This window comes from Eurytemora carolleeae, unplaced genomic scaffold (genome assembly GCF_000591075.1).
Source record: "Eurytemora carolleeae unplaced genomic scaffold, Eaff_2.0 scaffold185, whole genome shotgun sequence".
NCBI classification, from domain to species: domain Eukaryota; kingdom Metazoa; phylum Arthropoda; class Copepoda; order Calanoida; family Temoridae; genus Eurytemora; species Eurytemora carolleeae.
In genome coordinates this window covers 48,609-66,043 of record NW_019396153.1, presented here as the reverse complement: position 1 = coordinate 66,043, position 17,435 = coordinate 48,609, and the positions used below count along the sequence as shown (strand labels likewise).

Here is a 17,435-nt window from a genome sequence, read left to right as displayed (position 1 = left end):
GAATACACTTCACGGCGTGTCAACGGACCAAAACATTTTTATTTCGTGACCACGAACTTTATGATTTTGATTCAATTCTGTATGCATGTAAGGGAGGAGTATAAGGAAGGTAGAGGGTAAGGGAGGAGTATAAGGAAGGTGGACAAGGGGAAGGTAATACATGAAAATTCTTTTTATCTCTGAATTTGAAGAATTTAAACAGAATTCTAACAAAACAACAAAATCTAACTAATTAGAACTTCTAAAAATACTTGTAGTTTGAAAAGTAGCACTTCCGGCAGGAATTTAATAATACGAAAACGATTTTGTTTGTTTGCACGCCGCCATGTTGCCGCGCCGGAACACAAATCAAACAAACGCGGCATTCAAGCTTAGAGCTGTCAGGGGTAAATATACACACTTAGGCTTAAAGTATTCAGGGATAAATCATTAAGACAAAAAATAGGCATAGCCCGTAGGGGGGAAGGCTTTGCTTCCTGACATTTCCCAACTGCCGTGGGCGTGTTTTCTTTTCCTTTCTTGTAATTCATTTTAATAGCTTCTCTTAACAGATTGTAGTGCTATAGTGACACCTTGCTGAGGGAGGGAAGGCAAACTCCCCCGCACAGCTTCCGAACCTCCTCCAAACAGTCTTCCGGGAGGGATCTTCCATTTATAATCGTCAATTTCTACTGAAAATGGGACTAATTTAATTATTTAAAGTGGAGAGTTATGAATAAATCGAAATTTAATCTAAATTTAATCAACAAAATTAATTATTTCCTATGAAAGTATAAATCAAAAGTATTCAAAGCAATTTTAGAAAAAAAAAACATAAATATCAAAAGTATATACTTTGTACTTTGGCAAGTTTGAATGTTAAATAATAACTTGCAATATACATTCATATAACAAGATATTACTTATAACCTCTTTATCACGTGGTCAGTTCATTTAAAGAAATTATTAAATCTAGCAAGAGAAAATTTTACACTGAAAAAGAGTTTAAAAACATTGATTTTTATATTAAAGCTAAGAGAGTTATATTACCTAATCCTGCATGTTTAAATTTTTGATTTTTTCTTTTTAAAGTCAATTCTCATCAAAAGATTATTTTTTGAGCAGTCTTTGGTGGGGTTCGAACAGGGTTTTGCGGGATACGAGCAGGGTTTCGCGGGGTTCAAACAGGGTTCTGCTAACTACCTGGGTTTGAACAGGATATTGCAGGGTTCATGGCCGCATGCCCCCCCCCCCCCTCCCTAATTTATGTTTACAGAACAAATGCAGAATGAAAGATATTGGTTGTATAAGCTGTTGCCTCATCTGTTATGAAGGAGTAGAATTTTGCAGATTTAACCTCATTCAGAATAGATTTTAGGACAAAGTCTTCACCTTTATTCAAGCAATAATTTAATGTATCATCAAGTAGTTTTCAACCCCCTCCCCTCCCCCACACATTAATCCCTTCTTTCAGCTTGTTTTTGAAGCATTTCTCTGATTGAAAAGCTCAATAAACTAATGTTCAATTATCATTTTTTTTATTTTACAATCACCCTACTAACCCGAAAACTTAAAAATACGTATGACATAAGTATATATACATATTTTTAGGTTTTGGAATATGTAAAAATACGTAATTTCCATACGTATTACATACATATTTTCGTAACCATTTCTTTGGTAAAAATGCGTATTTGACAAACGTAAAAATGCATAAGTAAAAATCCTAAAAATCAGGAATTTTTAGGTTTTTTCTATACGTAAAAATACGTATTTAATATCTGTAAAAATACGTATAGGAATAACATAAAAATATGTATGTAAAAAACCTAAAAAATCCAATGAATCAGGATTTTTTAGGTTTTTCCTATACATAGATTTAGGTTTTGAAACAATCCTAACATTTCTTAATTTTTGGAATTTTTAGGTTTTACCTATACGTAAAAATACATATTTTTCAAGTTCTAAAACCAAAAGAAGTGGACTATGATTTTGCATGGGCATTGTTCTCTGGCTTATTCGGGGGGGGGGGGGTATGGGGGCTGAGCCCCCCCCTTATGAACTCTTATGAATTCAGGAGGTTTTCAGGGGGTCTTAAAACCCCCTGACTAATTCTTCAAAATTTCGTAAATCCATAATCATTGATATTAATTATTTTCAATCCAATCCAATATTCTGTCTACAGAATTCACACCATCAACATTCCTTCATCTGCATCCATCTAAATCAACATTCATATATGCATATTGTCTGTATTTTCAACAATTACATATTTAATATGTGTTATACTTTATACAATTACCATTTTACCTGTTACAAGACTGTCAAAGTAAAACTTCTATTTATCAAAAAATCGAGAATTTACTGACATTGATTCTAATGAAAACATCAATTTACTTTGATAGCAATTTTGAAACATTGCATTTTCCAAAATGTTTGCATTAAATTTCTTACATAACAATTCTCTTAAAAAGAGTACAAAATATTTTCCAATTCTAACTTAAAAATGCATTTTTGTGCAGTTGAGGTTTTGTTAATATATATACAATTAGAAAAATTATTTGGTATGAAATTTACGAAAATATACGTATCTTTAAGTTTGCCTTAAACTTTATAACTCTAAAAAAAAATTAAGTAAAAAAATATGTAAAAATATGTATAGTAAAAACCTAAAAAACTTTGAAAAATTTCTTGGTATGAAATTTACGAAAATCTATGAATTTTTAGGTTTGCATCAAATTTTAAAACTCTAAAAAAATACAATTTTTTAAATAAAGAAAAACCCTAAAAAATCTGTAAAAATACGTAAAATAAGAACCTAAAAGCTTTGAAAAATTATTGGTATGAAATTTACTAAAATATATGTATTTTTAGGTTTGCATCAAACTTTTAAACTCTAAAAAAATACAATTTTTAAGTAAAGAAAAAATCTAGAAAATACGCAAAAATACGTAAAATAAAAACCTAAAAAGTTTGAAAAAATTATTGGTATGAAATTTACAAAAACATATGTATTTTAAGGTTTGCATCAAACTTTGAAACTCTAAAAAAATACAACTTTTTAAGTTAAGAAAACCCCTGAAAAACACATAAAAATACGTAAAATAAAAACCTAAAAACTTTGAGATATTAATTGTTATGAAATTTACTAAAATATACATATTTTTAGGTTTGCATCAAACTTTTAAACTCTAAAAAAATACAATTTTTTAAGTAAAGAAAAAACCTAAAAAATACGTAAAAATACGTAAAAAAAACCTAAAAACTTTGAAAAATTTATTGGTATGAAATTTACAAAAATACGTATTTTTAACTAAGTTTGCATCAAACTTTTAAACTAAAAAAAAATACAATTTTTAAGTAAAGAAAAAACCTAAAAAATATGTAAAACAAAAACCTAAAAGTTTGAAAAATTTAATGGTATGAAATTTACGAAAATATATGTATTTTTAGGTTTGCATCAAACTTTTTAACTCTTAAAAAATACAACTTTTTAAGAAATGAAAAACCATAAAAAATATGTAAAAATATGTAAAACCTAAAAACTTTGAAAAAATATCTTGGTATGAAATTTACAAAATTATACATATTTTTAGGTTTGCATCAAACTTTTAAACTCGAAAAAAAATCAATTTTTTAAGTAAAGAAAAAAGATAAAAAATACGTTTCTGGAAAACCAAAGCATTTTTTTAAATATTGCTTGGTATGATAAATACGTAAATATACGTAAATTCTTTCCCAAAAGTTGAGCATACATTTATACGTAAAAATATCTATTAATATGTATACCTATTTATGACCTATATAGAGACTGAGACTTTGCTATTTTTAGGTTTTCGGGTTAGTAGGGCAGAGCTCTTAAATTACTTAAATTTGGCAAGCTAAATGAGGAAATAGTTATAGTTCAATGAGGCAAAAACATTTCAAATGAGCCAAAAAATAGTTCAAATAAGCAACAACAAAAAAAGTTCTAATGAGCAAAACAATAGATCAAACGAACAAAATATATATAGTTCAAATATGCTATGGTGTTTTAGTTGTGTTTAACTAGAGCCTTGGATTTAAAGATATCGCTTCAAAAAGATAACTTTGAGTAGGCCAAGTGTTAGTATTGGAACTAATTTCCCCTCTTATTATGATATGATGATAAATTTCCTTTTATCTCTTATACTTAATTATGAAAAACAGGCATTTTTGTAAACAAAAAGATTGAGCAACAGTTATGTCAGGTAAACCACGTCAGCATATATAAACACCCCTGAACATTCTGATCCTCTGATTGGATGAAAATATCGAATCTGTTCTCTGATTGGTGGAAACCCGGTAGTCTATGTGGTCCACTCTCATTGGAAGGAATAATTTGCCAGCAGACAAACTTGTTACAGTTGTCATCACTCATCAGTCTGATTGTGTCTGTTAGGTCTCTAAATCCATGAGATTTTTGATCTAAACGTGAATTAGGGTCTGTCCTAGAGAACGATTTTGAAATTATTATTTCAATCTTTTAAAACATAAAAAATCACTTACCGCTGTGGCCCACCCTGAAAACACTTCACAAGATAATATCCATGGCGCGCAATTTATAGATTATATAGACATTTGTACTTTTCAGAAGTAAATTTTGATGATGAGAATCCTGCTCGTTAGCCTGGTGTTGGTGCTGTTTGCCCAGGAGAGGGTACAAGGGTTGAAGGCGGGGGAGTGTGAGGTCTGCATTTCCGTCGTAGATCGGTAGGTTCTCATTCAATCTCTTCTCTGGTAGTTTCCTAGAGTTTTGGACCCCCCTGTGGCCCGATCGGTTCAGCCGTTTTGACGTTTATTGGATACAAACAGACAGACAAAAAAACAAACAGACAGACAGACAAGCCAAATTTATATATAGATAATATAATAATATTAATGAATTAATATTCTTTTATTTTTTCCTATTATTTATAAGAAACGACATTTTCAATCGACTATTTTTTCAAGAATTTTAGCATAAAAATCTAAAAAATATCTGGAAATGTTTAGGAATTCTCGGTGAGATGTCTAAACCGTTGTCTTGGGGAATGCCAAGTGATAAAGTTTGCGAAAAATTGAAGAAAAAAGACAAACAGGTAAATATATTATTTGCGCTTGTAAAACGATGCCAACAATAGATGGATGAATGAAAAAAACAAACAAAAAATATTTTTAATTTTTATTAAATTTTTGTCATCTGTTACAACCTTTCAACCACTACTGGTGGCTAGAAATTTTTCATGAATTGAGAGATAAACTAAAATAATGTTCGATAATTTGCTTTAGGTCGTCTTTCTGGTCTGCAACTATACAAAATACAATCATGTCTTGGGCTTGGTCTAGTTTTGATCAGTTATCCTCTTTTCTTTAAACATTTCTTTTGTGTTGTACTATTGGGTTTGAAAAGTTTTTAGACCTCCAAAGAACTTAATTCCCTCGCTTCTAGCTCTTTCAGCGGTATCCATTAAACTGGATAATAGTTCTAAATCAGGGCACGTGTTTGTAACTCCTCGACATAAACCCCAGGCTAGATAGTAGACACAGACCATGGCACAATCGATTAATCACACTTATCTGAAGATTTTTGTGGTTCGGCCAGGCACAGGCACAAGTACACACACAAACACAGTTTAACGTTTATACGGAGTAAGATATACTATTAATACCCTCTACACTTCGTACATTCTCCAGCATTGATGTTGCTGATTCAAAACATTCATCAGTGTTCCTCCTATTTGTTTGGGACTCCTCTGTCAGATTTAGAATTTGATTACTCGCATCATTAGATGTCTTCTCCAGGTCATAAATACGATTTTTTTACTTGATGTGTAGTCTCTTGGTCCATGGGGCAGCCATCAGTTTAGTTTCCTCTCGAAACAGTGTTATATCATGTAGGAGACAGGTTAGGGAGCTTAAAAAAACACTGGTCCTGGCACAAGGTTTAGATATTTAGTTTCTCCAAACTAGCTTTAAAGATGTTCAGTGTAAGTGAATCTTTTAAATCCGTTGGTATGGAGTTCCATGAGTGTGAAAATTCTGTTGGAGAAAAAATACTTTTCTTAAATTAAATCTGTCCTGGATCTTGATACCATGAGGTTCTGTACACTGTGTTTGGGTCTCGCAACTGAGGTGAACATTATAGTTGATTATACTTTATCAACACCCCTAATTATTTTTAAAGTTTGGACTAGATCAAAGCGCTTTCTTCTCTCTTCTAATGTTCTCATTTCCATTTCTTCATAGATCCTACCTATCAGTCCAACCACAAGGTTTATGGCTCTGCGCTGTACTTTTTCAAGAGTAAGAACATGAAAAAATTGTTGTCCGATGTTTTGTTAAGAAATGGTTTTTAATATTTATGTTTTATTCACATGTCATAGCGATTGTGTGCAGCTTAAGCTAGGTTGATGATTGATTGTTTCCTGTTTTTAGATTTGTGAGCTGACCTACGAGAAGCAGATTGACTTCAGCACTGTAGATTTAAAGAAACTGAAGGAAAATTTAATGAAACAAATTTTTCCTCTAACACTAACGAGATTTTCAATGCCCATACTTCAATTTACCCACAATATTTATCTGATGTTTTCAATTAAGAAAATTCTTTTACTTCAGTTGATAATCAGTTATCTCAAGTCGAGCGGGGGGTAAAATATTATTTTAAATTTTCATTGAATAAATTATTTTCAAGTCATGCATTAAAAAATGAAATCCAAAGAATGCTGTCACGTTGTCCATGATTGTTATTTTTTCGCCATTATATGTCTGATAAATTTTTNCCCCCCCCCCCTCCTGGATTAGAGTTTTCATTGTCTTAATGAAGGTGAAAGACCTGAAGAAGATCCTGAACGACTGGGACGAGAACTGCGACGGTTGTCTCGAGAAAGCAGATTTTATCAAGAAAATCGAGGAAGTGAAACCTAAATATGTCCGGACCGAGTTGTAGAATCTGATCAAGATGAGTCAGGATTGATCAAGTTGCTCTTATTTAACTACAATCTCAGAATCTAGTGAAAAAATAAACAATACCATAGAAGAAAATTTTACGACGTTTTTTCTTCATTTCTGCATATAAACTATTCCATCTAACGTCGCCTCTATTCATATCCTGCAGGCATAACACCCCTTTGCAGTCTGCATCCCTCATCACTCTATTTCAACCAAATAAAATATAAATCATAGACTGAAACTATTCAGTGAGCAATCAAGCCCAGTACGCACAACTTGTTTGCTGTGTAAGATCAAGATGCGTCAATGAGAATAAAATTACTACAGAACTATCCCTAAAAGCTGTGATGTTTTTAATTTAAGAATTAAACTAAAATACTTTCTTAGGTTGGACCGATATTTTGTATAGAAATCTTCATCATTCATTTTGGTTGATTTTTCAGTCATCATTCTTATTTATGTAATTGTTTGTTTTCTTTAGGATAAAAATAAATATTGTTTTTAATTATGTTTGATATTTTGTTGCAGATTTGAAATCATAAATGTGACAGTGGATTTCTGGACGGATACAATTAGGTAGGTTTACACCAGGTGCGGAACTATACATTTTGTTGAGGGTGGCGGGGCAATAAAATGTGTATTATACTCAAACAATAAAAAAGGAACCTTGCCAACCGGATATTCAGTAAGTCAACACATCTGATATGAAATAAAGAAATATATTCTGGTTTATATAAATCACAATATTAATTAATTTATATATATATTCATTTTTCATCCATAAATCAAATATGTACATTGTACTCAGACACTAACAATAAATGCCTTTCTAAAAAAAATCATGATTTTACATTAAAAAAAATTTATATGACACATCACACAATATTTTCGGTGAACATGTAGGATTAATTTAATAGTGTACAGTTGAACTACAGTATATTGATTGAACTATAAGCTCAATAAATTTTTATTTTATTCTTAAAGGAGGGGCACGCCCCCCCCCTTAATCAGGCTAGGGGAGGGGGGCCTTGCCACTAGTTTCACAACGAAGATGTTGGCTAAAATATATTTGGGATTTTGGAAAGGTCATCTATGTTGGTTCATTTAATAACTAGAACATTAAGGTATTAATTTTAAAACATTGGTCTTCAGCTTAAATTTGCCATTTTACTGTACTCTGTCTCATTTAATGTAGTCAAAAGTCATGTCTGGAAATTAGGGTGAATTTTGTGAAATTTATTAATCGGATCCATCCTCCACTTGCCTTAAGATTTTTTATTCTTTAAAATAGAAAGTTTTTATATAAAAGCTTAAGGATAAAGTAACTAAACAATAAGTTAAAAAAAATAATAATCGACCTGCCTAATATTTTATGAATTATTTGATCGTTATTAAATTAGTTTGAGACTTTCATTTGTGTTCTTGTGAATGTTGCTTGTGAGATTAGATTTCTTAAGTCCACCGAGGGAGGGAATCCCGAACGCAATGAGCCTCCCCCCTGCCGACACGAGCCTCCTACATTTGCTAGGTGGACCGAGCCTCCACTACACAGCACAGGTTCCTTATAGCTCTTGGTTTTTACATGTAATATAGAATTTTTAAAAGTGGCACAAGAATTTTATTAAGATTAATGTTGTTTGTTGATTGTCATGATTTGTAACTTATATTGATTCATAAAGTAGTTTATAATATGTATGTTTTACAATAAAACATTGCTTACGCAAAAAGGAGGCTTTATGGAAATTCATTTCTGAATATTTTAGGTTAAGCAATACCTTTTTGGAATTTTTTAGATTCAGATTATTTGTCAATGTAAAAGTTTTGATAATCTTAATCTGATAAAAATTTCAAGAAAAGGTATGGCTTAAATCAAAGATTATAAAATATCAAATAAAATAACTAGAATTTTTTCTCTAAATGTTTATGTTTTATAAACCACTTTACTACTCATAATTAGTCACTATTTTTAAATAATTGATTTTACTTCTGATCTGATGAGGGAAGAATGGGATGAAGCAATAACCAGGGGGGGAGGGATGGGATGAAGGGTGATAAACTTCTTATGTCACTATTGCCAAAAAAGTACAAAAGTTCTTTACAACGTGTAAAAACCAAGAGGGAAACTATTCTTTATAGCGGAGGCTCGTTCACTGTATAGCGAAGGCAAGGCTCTTACTGCATGGCGGAGGCTCGGTCTACCTAACAAATCTGGGAGGATCGTGTCTGCATAGCGGAGGCTCATGGAATCCGGGGTTCCATTACTCGTCCACCAATATGTTTAAGCGAGCATTAACCTTGAATACGATAAAAATTAGCATGTAGCTTTGTTTTATATTTAAAAATGTAGATTCTATAAAAAATCCTAGGAAAAAGTCTTTAACTAAAATAGAACCATTCCCTTCAGAAACTTGACAAATTAGGTGAAGGAAAGGTTATTGAAAATCGACGAAGCAATGATTATTTCTTTCTAACTTTTATTTTATACAATTTCCTTTCAAAATTTTTGTTCTCCTGTTTCTTAATAAGTCATAAATTTTGATTGTGGACAAAAGAATTCTAGTAAAAAATATTAAGAATTGGGTTTATGACGGAAAGGGGGATATTTTATCCGGAAAACAAAACTTTTGATGTAGTGTCTAATGTAAAGGAGACTTCAATACAGTACTTGTCTTAGATGCAGTTGAGAAGATTACAGAATTTCAGGCAGTTATATAAATACTTACATACTTCAGGTACCCACGTCCCACATATTATCTACATGGTGTTTTATTAATCTTTTCAATTTTAATTCTTCCATGCTACAGTTAAAACAAGCAATGAATATTTTTTCATACCTTATCATTACAAATCTCTATTACCGCTCAGGCTACTTTGCCTCAAAATTAAGAAAATACGGCATAAAAAGGAAAGTTAAAATATGAAGAAAAAAGTTTGCCATAATAATGTTTATAACAATAAGATTCTTTTTTGGGGGTGGTTTGGTGCCATTTTTTCAATAGTTTTTTGAATCTCTAAAGAATGAGTGTTGAACACTTTTTTTCTTGTTTTTGGTGAGATAAATCACAAACTTTAAAATGGGATAAATCACAAACTTTAAAATGGGATAAATCACAAACTTTAAAATGGGATAAATCACAAACTTTAAAATAGATTTTTAGACTTTAAAGTCAGGGCAAAAAAAGGTTCCACTAGAACTCGCCTAAATTTCCTTTACTAATATGCTTACAATGGTGTGATGAACATCCTGTTATGTTTTTAGCTGCCCATAATTGCCCGTTTTTATATCAAATCACAAAATTAAATATTTTTATTTCATTTAGATACTTTGTGTTCCTTGTAGAACATGATCCTTGAAGGATAATTGAAAGAAAATATGGAGACCAAACTTCGATTTGATTGATAAACAACTACTTTAATTATTGAACTATGGGTGCAAATACTTAAAAATTAAATAAAAGTTGTTTTTGTTTAGACTGTCAGTGTCAAACTTGTTTTTTTTCAATTTATTTTTTAAGGTACCAAGAACAATTTACGAGTTTATCTTCGCAGAATGGTCTAGATTTCTTGATTTTTTTCAAGTATAAATTTTCAACTCGCGTTTGAGGCTTTCCTAAAATATAAGCAAAAAAATTGGCTTCAATTTGTATAAATGTTTATTTTAGAGATGAGTGTCGAAGAATCTAAGAAGAAAGCGGCATTTGCTGCAGTAGACAACCATGTTAAACCAAACCAGGTGTAGTAAACCTCCGAAACTTTCGAAATTACTTAAAAATCATATCGCCAACGGATTAACTCTCAAGAAAAGATAATGCTTTTAAAAATTCCAATTTATTTGATGTGTTTAAGATTGTGGGGGTTGGAAGTGGTTCTACCATTGTATACGCAGTCCAGCGGTTAGCCGCAAGGGAGAAGGAAGAAGGATTAAACATTAGGTAAAATCTTTTTTGTCGAACTTTCGGTCAAGAAATGATTATTTTTATAATTAATCCTTTTCTGATCGGTAGCTGGATTTTTTTACTGAAATGTTTTCTTGATTATCTCATTGTTTGATTGTTAGTCTGATTTTTCTAATTTCTTGATTGCCTCATTGTTTGAGTGTTAGTCTGATTTTTCTAATTTCTTGATTGCCTCATTGTTTGAGTGTTAGTCTAATTTTTCTAATTTCTTGATTGCCTCATTGTTTAAGTGTTAGTCTGATTTTTCTAATTTCTTGATTGCCTCGTTGTTTGAGTGTTAGTCTGATTTTTCTAATTTCTTGATTGCCTCATTGTTTGAGTGTTAGTCTAATTTTTCTAATTTCTTGATTGCCTCATTGTTTGAGTGTTAGTCTGATTTTTCTAATTTCTTGATTGCCTCATTGTTTGAGTGTTAGTCAGATTTTTCTAATTTCTTGATTGCCTCATTGCTTGAGTGTTAGTCTGATTTTTCTAATTTCTTGATTGCCTCATTGTTTGTCCGATTTAATGATCGGTTTTTAAGTCTGGTTTCGTAAATAGTCATAGTTTTTAATAGGATAATTTTTCAATTTGTAATCTAATCAAATTACGAAAAATTGATAGTTAGTTAATTGTGTCATTGTCAATTGATGCTTGATTGATTGATTGTTGATTGAATTATTTTAAGATGTGTTCCTACCTCCTTCCAGGCCCGTCAGCTAATCCTAGATGCCGGTCTCAACCTTTCAGATCTAGAACGGGAATCTCAGGTAAATATGTTTATTGCAGTCGTAATGCCAGAAGATTGGACTGCTTGTCGTCTTCATTTTTGATTAAGATATCTTGTTAAAATTGATGTCTAGTTTTATTTTTCAAATATAACTTAAAGTGTCACAGATTCAATCAGGGGCTTATTCAGGGGGGCTATGGGGGCTAAGCCCCCCCTGGACCAGTAAACTCTATTGATTTCAGGGGGTTTTCAGGCCACAACGGGTGCTGAGCCCCCCCTGGAAAGAAAAAAAATTTAAGCCCCCCATGAACAAATTCCTGAATACGCCCCTGGATTCAATATGACATAATTATGGTCAGATCATTATTTACAAAGACTGAGTCAGAGAAGTTAGATTTTCTTAACAAAATCAATTTAATATTTTCTCTAGATAGATATAACTATCGATGGATGTGATGAAAGTGATGTAAACCTAACCCTGATCAAGGTAAAATTATTAGAAATAATTTCATATTTTTTTTCTTCAATATTTATTTTGTAGGGTGGTGGGGGATGTTTAACCCAGGAGAAGATAGTAGCTGCTAACTCCAGGGTAATCAAATATATATTTTTTCTGTCTGTCTGTCCGATCATAACTCATAAACCCCGATAACGATTTGTTGTAAATTTTGGTCGGGAACTCAATAGAACAACGGTAATGTTCTCAGGGAAAACTCCAGGCAAAGCTGAATTCCCGAGCTAGTTATCAAATAAGTTCTTTATTTTACATAAACCTTTTTAGATTCACTATTTCTTGAGTAAAATTTATTTATGCAGTAAAGACAAGCTATATTAAAGTCGAGATTTATCTCATTCCAAATAAACCGACGAAATTACTATCAATATTTTTCATTTTTTCCATCAATTCCATTGATCAGTGAATTAAAAATTATTTTTATAAACATTTTCTTTTAGGAGTTTGTTGTAATCGCAGATTACAGAAAGAATTCCGCTTCTCTAGGTGAGTTTTTAAGGACGTATTTTTATCTTGATTATTATTCATTCATTCATCATCCTTGCAGATATTTTATAAACAGCTTGGATCAATTAATATTTAATAATTATTATTATTATAGATTTATTTCGTACACAAAGGTAAAATGGTACAATATGATAAGACAAAAACAAGAATAAAGTATAATATTTAAATATATTTTCTAGTCGGAACATAAAAAGTTGATCATGGTTGCGATCTCATTATCATCAAAGTTTTTTAGAACAAAATTATCTTCTTTAACTTTAAGTAATTCATGAAGAATGAGTAATTTCCATTCTTGGTCTAAAGGAATATGGTTGTTTATCAAATTTTGTTTTAACGCAAAATTTGTTTAGATTTCTAGATTGTACATTACAATCTTGTGCAATAGATTCAAGATTTTTACATAAAACAGTTCTTAAACCCTGTTTACTTAGATCTACTAAAAGTCGAATACATAGCTTATGACAATTTGATAAATTGGTCACAAATTGTACAAAACGAGTGCATAAAACTGGTTTAACATGAGGAACATTAGAAATGGGCTCAATGAAAGATCAAATAAAAGTATCGAAATCTTGATTTGAAGATTATCTGATTTTTACACTGAAAATGTTTTTGTAACAAATACATTTTTTTATATTTCTTATATAATTCCAAGATAAATATGCTTTTTGCTCGAAATTATGGACGCCAACGGTAAAAGTTCAGTTTTTTGGGAATTTTAGTAATATGGGTTTTATTAAAATATCTAATTCAACGATAACTTTAAAAAATATTCCAGGAGAACAGTGGAAATATGTTCCTATTGAAGTTGTTCCCTTTGCATGGAAGCAGGTTCCTGAATTATACTAAATACATTATTCTGTTTTTTGTTTTTTTCAAAATATAATTCTCATTTTATGTATTTTATCCCGTTTTAAAACTTATCTCGTTTCTGTTTCCGACTTCAAAATAACCATCTTTCTTAGGAGGTGGGTTATTGCTTTTTTCTTCTCTTTTTTCATTTGTCTGAATTTTTGTCTTTAAGGTTAAAAGTAAAATAGAACAGGAATTGGGCGGAGAGGCGAAATTGAGAATGGCTAAAGCAAAAGCAGGTTAGATATTGAATACCATTACTTTTAATAAAGCAAAGCTTCAGGGTCAGTCTTAACATAAAAGGTTATAATTTTGTGCGGAATTGCTAGTTCGACTTTACGACCTCCTAATTTCTCTTTTTTTAATTCAATGGTAAGAAATTCAAACTTGTTATGTTGCATAGCCTGAGCGTTGTTTGAAATAATGCACAATGTTTACTGTTCAATATTAATTGTATAAACATTAGTTTGATGTGAAGCATTTCCTATTTTTTTACAATGCACAGTATCAGTATATAATACATATTCACTAATTTGTATTAAACATTTTTAAACCTTTAATTATCCTGTAAATGTCCACCCCTTATAGTTTTACTAAACTTTAATCTCCCATGTTTAGGGCCTGTAGTGACGGATAACTCAATGTTTCTGTTAGACTGGTATATGGGGGACCAGGCAAGGGACTGGTTTACTGTCAATCAGAGGATAGTTACTATTCCAGGTAACACAGGGGAATATATTTTTTTTAATAATAATGTTTTTTTAGGGGGAGGGATTAAGAAATGGGCTTCATTTTGAAAGCTTTCACATCTTTTTAATATGCTCTCTCCATAAACCCTAATATATTCAGTGCTTAAACTGAAATATTCTGGTTTAAAAAAAGTCATATTCAGAAAGACCCGGAATTATTTTACAATTAATCAGACGACTTTACATTATAATTTTACAAATATGATTTATGAAAGATAATCAATAAAAAAATAGCCCTAGTCCAGCCAATTCTAAAATGTGGACTGCCTTCATTGTGCATTTAAAATTACCAGGGATTAAATATAATCTATATAATAAAACAGAGCTGAAAACTTTAGAATGTGATATCCTTAATCTTGCTCTCTTAATTAATCTGAAGATTAAAAATGAGAGGAGAACAAGCCATATTTAATCTGGATATTAAGAAAAAGAGTGGATTAAGCCTTAATCCCGATATCTACCATTCTAAAGTTTTCAGTTCAGGACATTTATATATATCTTCTTAAAATAAGTTCAGAACATTTTCTTTTGTTTATTTAATTCATTTTATTGCTGGACATATGTTGGACATTCTTGAGCAGCAATATTCGTATATATATATGTTGCGTAAAGCCGGCCAAACGGCTGGACCGATTGGGCTAAAAAAAATTGTTTTCACTCACGGGTGGCGGGGTGTTATAGGCTAAAAAATTTGAAATTTTTTTCAAATTTTTTTTACGGGCAATGCCGGGCCTTCGTAGTAATATATATGTAAAGTCATCTGATTAATTAATTCCGGGTCTTTCTGGTTATGAATGTATAAAAATATCAACATTTTAAACCAAATTTTGGGATTTCCAAAATGAGGTTTGCCTTATTTTCGTAGATTTATTCATTTATTCTACTTTTTTAATTTAGGAGTTCTGGAGACTGGTTTGTTTGTAAACATGGCGCAGAAAGCGTACTTCGGGCTGGAGAATGGAACAGTTCTGGAAAAAGCAAAACCAGTTTGAACCCACATGTAGATTCACCTGCTTCAGTGTGTAGTAGCTATTCCCAATAAAACCCGTTCTTCCGCTAGCTGTGAATGCATTTATGCCACGTTTTAATTCTCAATACTCATGTATATGAATTTTATTTACAATTGAAATATATTTTTGCAAAGCTTCTAATCTTAGAACATGATTAATAGTTGCATCACAATTGAAAGGTTCAATCCGTTATAAATACATAAAACCATAAAAAGAATCTTGCAATACATAAAACCATAAAAAGAATCTTGCAGTCAACCAAAATCAAGAACTGAAATCGATCGACTAGTTCGTCTCTGAAGTTTATAAAAATAACTCTGTATCTTATAATAGAACTCTTTACGCCTTGAGGCAACTTATTTAGAATTTGACCAATAAAAATATTATGATTTTTTTGGCTAAAATATCAGAATTCTATTTTTTAGAGGTACAAATTAATTTCCACAGTTGACTAATCCCGCTGATAATCTTAATCTAGACCAATTCTTCAAGATCATAAATATTGAATTTTTCTGATTACAGAATGAATTCACGATTTCTAATTATAAAAGATCAATATTTGACTGAAGAAAGTTATAGCTATTTAAAAAAGAAGTTGAATAATTACCATGATTGTTAAAAAATATGATCTTTTTAGCTTAATGTCTTAGACCGTAACAAGGTTCTATAGCAAGGTTGGTTAATCCCGATGCACTCCAATGTAAGGAAAATGTCGTCTGCTAAGATAGATGGATACAAACCTTGGGTTTAAGTTGCAAAGATATAGAGATTGGAAAGTTACAGTTTGTGGTAATGGCTAGCTGCAGAAAACATCCAAAAAATTCATTTATTTTTATTTTCAAAATTAGCAAAAGTATGATTGAAGGATGGACAATCAAGAAGAAAGAATGAAAAACAAGCAGGGGCGTACGAGGGGGGGGCCGCGCCCCCCTCTACGCGTGCCCCCCCTGAGAGGTTGAGGGGGGGCACCCATGGGGTAGGCTCTTTTAATATTACATCTGCTTGCATTTCACTTCCTCAGGTCAGGCACTGTGGTGTACCTAGGGGGGGCAGTAGTCCTTTTGCCCCCCCCCCTGGGAGTTCCAAAAATACAAAATTGCACGGATTGCACAAGTTTTACGAAAAAAAAATTGCAAATGTTTTGCAAACAACCTGTCAAAGGAAATTTGCACATTTTTGGTTTTTCTTGATTATAAATCAGGTTATTTAAATTTGCAAGACTTTTTGCATATCTGAAATGGCATGGTCAAGGGCTTTTCAAAAATGTATAATTTTTCATTTTTTGGACAAATCTTTGCAAATTTTTTTGCAGATTCTAAAAGTAAAGCACAAGAGCTTTCTGATGATGTATCATTTGTCATATTTGGACATAAAACATGGGATTTAGAGGGGGGGTGTCAAATTGACCCCCCCACCAGCATATCCTGGTTTTCAAGTACCCCAGCAGGGATAGGGTTAATTAAAATTGTGCCCCCCTAAACAAAGGCCCTCGTACGCCCCTGAAAACAAGAAATATAGAAGTCTCAAAATGTTTCCATCTGATATCATATTGAAATTTAAAAATATGGTAAAATTTAATTAAAATAAATAATTAAAGTTAGAAACAGTTTGCGGTAAAAGTTAAATTCCGTAATTGAATGCATAATACAATTTTTTAAATATTAATTATTTTCAGAAACCCGGAAACATTAATTTCACTGATAATCTCTGAAACAATTATAAATGAAATCCAGAAGCTTCACCGATTTTAATCTTTTATAGAATATATTAAAGAATCCGTAATGGTCGTCATTATTAGTCTCATTCGTTGTGAGTAACCCTGGCAAAGGATGGTGCATCTTTCGACTTACGCAAATCCGACCTTCTAGCACGTGGTTTTACAGCGGCTAGATGGACTTTGGCCGCAGCGAACAGCCCAGAAATTGTTTTAACCTAACCTAAGTTCTAACCCTCAAATAATACAAAAAAAAAACAGCTGACGTAGGTCCGATATTGCAGTAGGTCGGAAAGTTAGTAAGTCAGAAGTTCAGTACGGGGATAGTGCGTATAGACGATGTAACATTACCACGGCAAAGAGAGAGTTTATGTAAGAAATTGATAAATATATTTCTCCATATCTACACGTCCTATAGGAACCTATATGGAAGATATATTTATACAGTCCCGTATATGGAAAAGTGTAAACAGTTCTTATATGAGGGGGGGGGGGGG

At 31.6% G+C, this 17,435-nt stretch overlaps 2 protein-coding genes across 3 annotated transcripts; both read left to right on the top strand.

The window, feature by feature from the left end:
• The first annotated feature begins 4,970 nt into the window (after window positions 1-4,970).
• On the top strand, window positions 4,971-7,432 carry LOC111696608 (mesencephalic astrocyte-derived neurotrophic factor homolog). The gene is made up of 3 exons (XM_023466251.1): window positions 4,971-5,078; window positions 6,415-6,477; window positions 6,803-7,432. Exons 1-3 carry the CDS (start codon window positions 5,007-5,009, stop codon window positions 6,923-6,925), a joined length of 258 nt encoding a protein of 85 aa, XP_023322019.1. The 5' UTR covers window positions 4,971-5,006; the 3' UTR covers window positions 6,926-7,432.
• Window positions 7,433-7,448: 16 nt separating this feature from the next.
• On the top strand, window positions 7,449-15,365 carry LOC111696607 (ribose-5-phosphate isomerase). 2 transcript variants are annotated; one of them, XM_023466250.1, is made up of 12 exons: window positions 7,449-7,518; window positions 9,602-9,659; window positions 10,590-10,660; window positions 10,774-10,859; window positions 11,551-11,632; window positions 12,023-12,079; window positions 12,134-12,184; window positions 12,547-12,592; window positions 13,392-13,444; window positions 13,638-13,704; window positions 14,084-14,185; window positions 15,112-15,365. In XM_023466250.1, the coding sequence occupies exons 2-12, from the start codon at window positions 9,602-9,604 to the stop codon at window positions 15,204-15,206; spliced, it is 768 nt and encodes a 255-aa protein (XP_023322018.1). In that variant the 5' UTR covers window positions 7,449-7,518; the 3' UTR covers window positions 15,207-15,365. The 2 variants fall into 2 exon arrangements, with proteins under 2 accessions (XP_023322018.1, XP_023322017.1); XM_023466249.1 differs by having other exon boundaries at window positions 7,457-7,503.
• Window positions 15,366-17,435: the final 2,070 nt, after the last annotated feature.

Coding starts and splice junctions, on each gene's coding strand:
- LOC111696608 (XM_023466251.1), top strand. CDS start 5,007: ATGTCTAAACCGTTGTCTTGGGGAATGCCAAGTGATAAAGTTTGCGAA. Junction 5,079..6,414: donor TGAAGAAAAAAGACAAACAG/GTAAATATATTA, acceptor TCCTGTTTTTAG/ATTTGTGAGCTGACCTACGA. Junction 6,478..6,802: donor TAGATTTAAAGAAACTGAAG/GAAAATTTAATG, acceptor GTCTTAATGAAG/GTGAAAGACCTGAAGAAGAT.
- LOC111696607 (XM_023466250.1), top strand. CDS start 9,602: ATGCAGTTGAGAAGATTACAGAATTTCAGGCAGTTATATAAATACTTA. Junction 12,080..12,133: donor TAAACCTAACCCTGATCAAG/GTAAAATTATTA, acceptor TTTATTTTGTAG/GGTGGTGGGGGATGTTTAAC. Junction 13,705..14,083: donor AATGGCTAAAGCAAAAGCAG/GTTAGATATTGA, acceptor TCCCATGTTTAG/GGCCTGTAGTGACGGATAAC.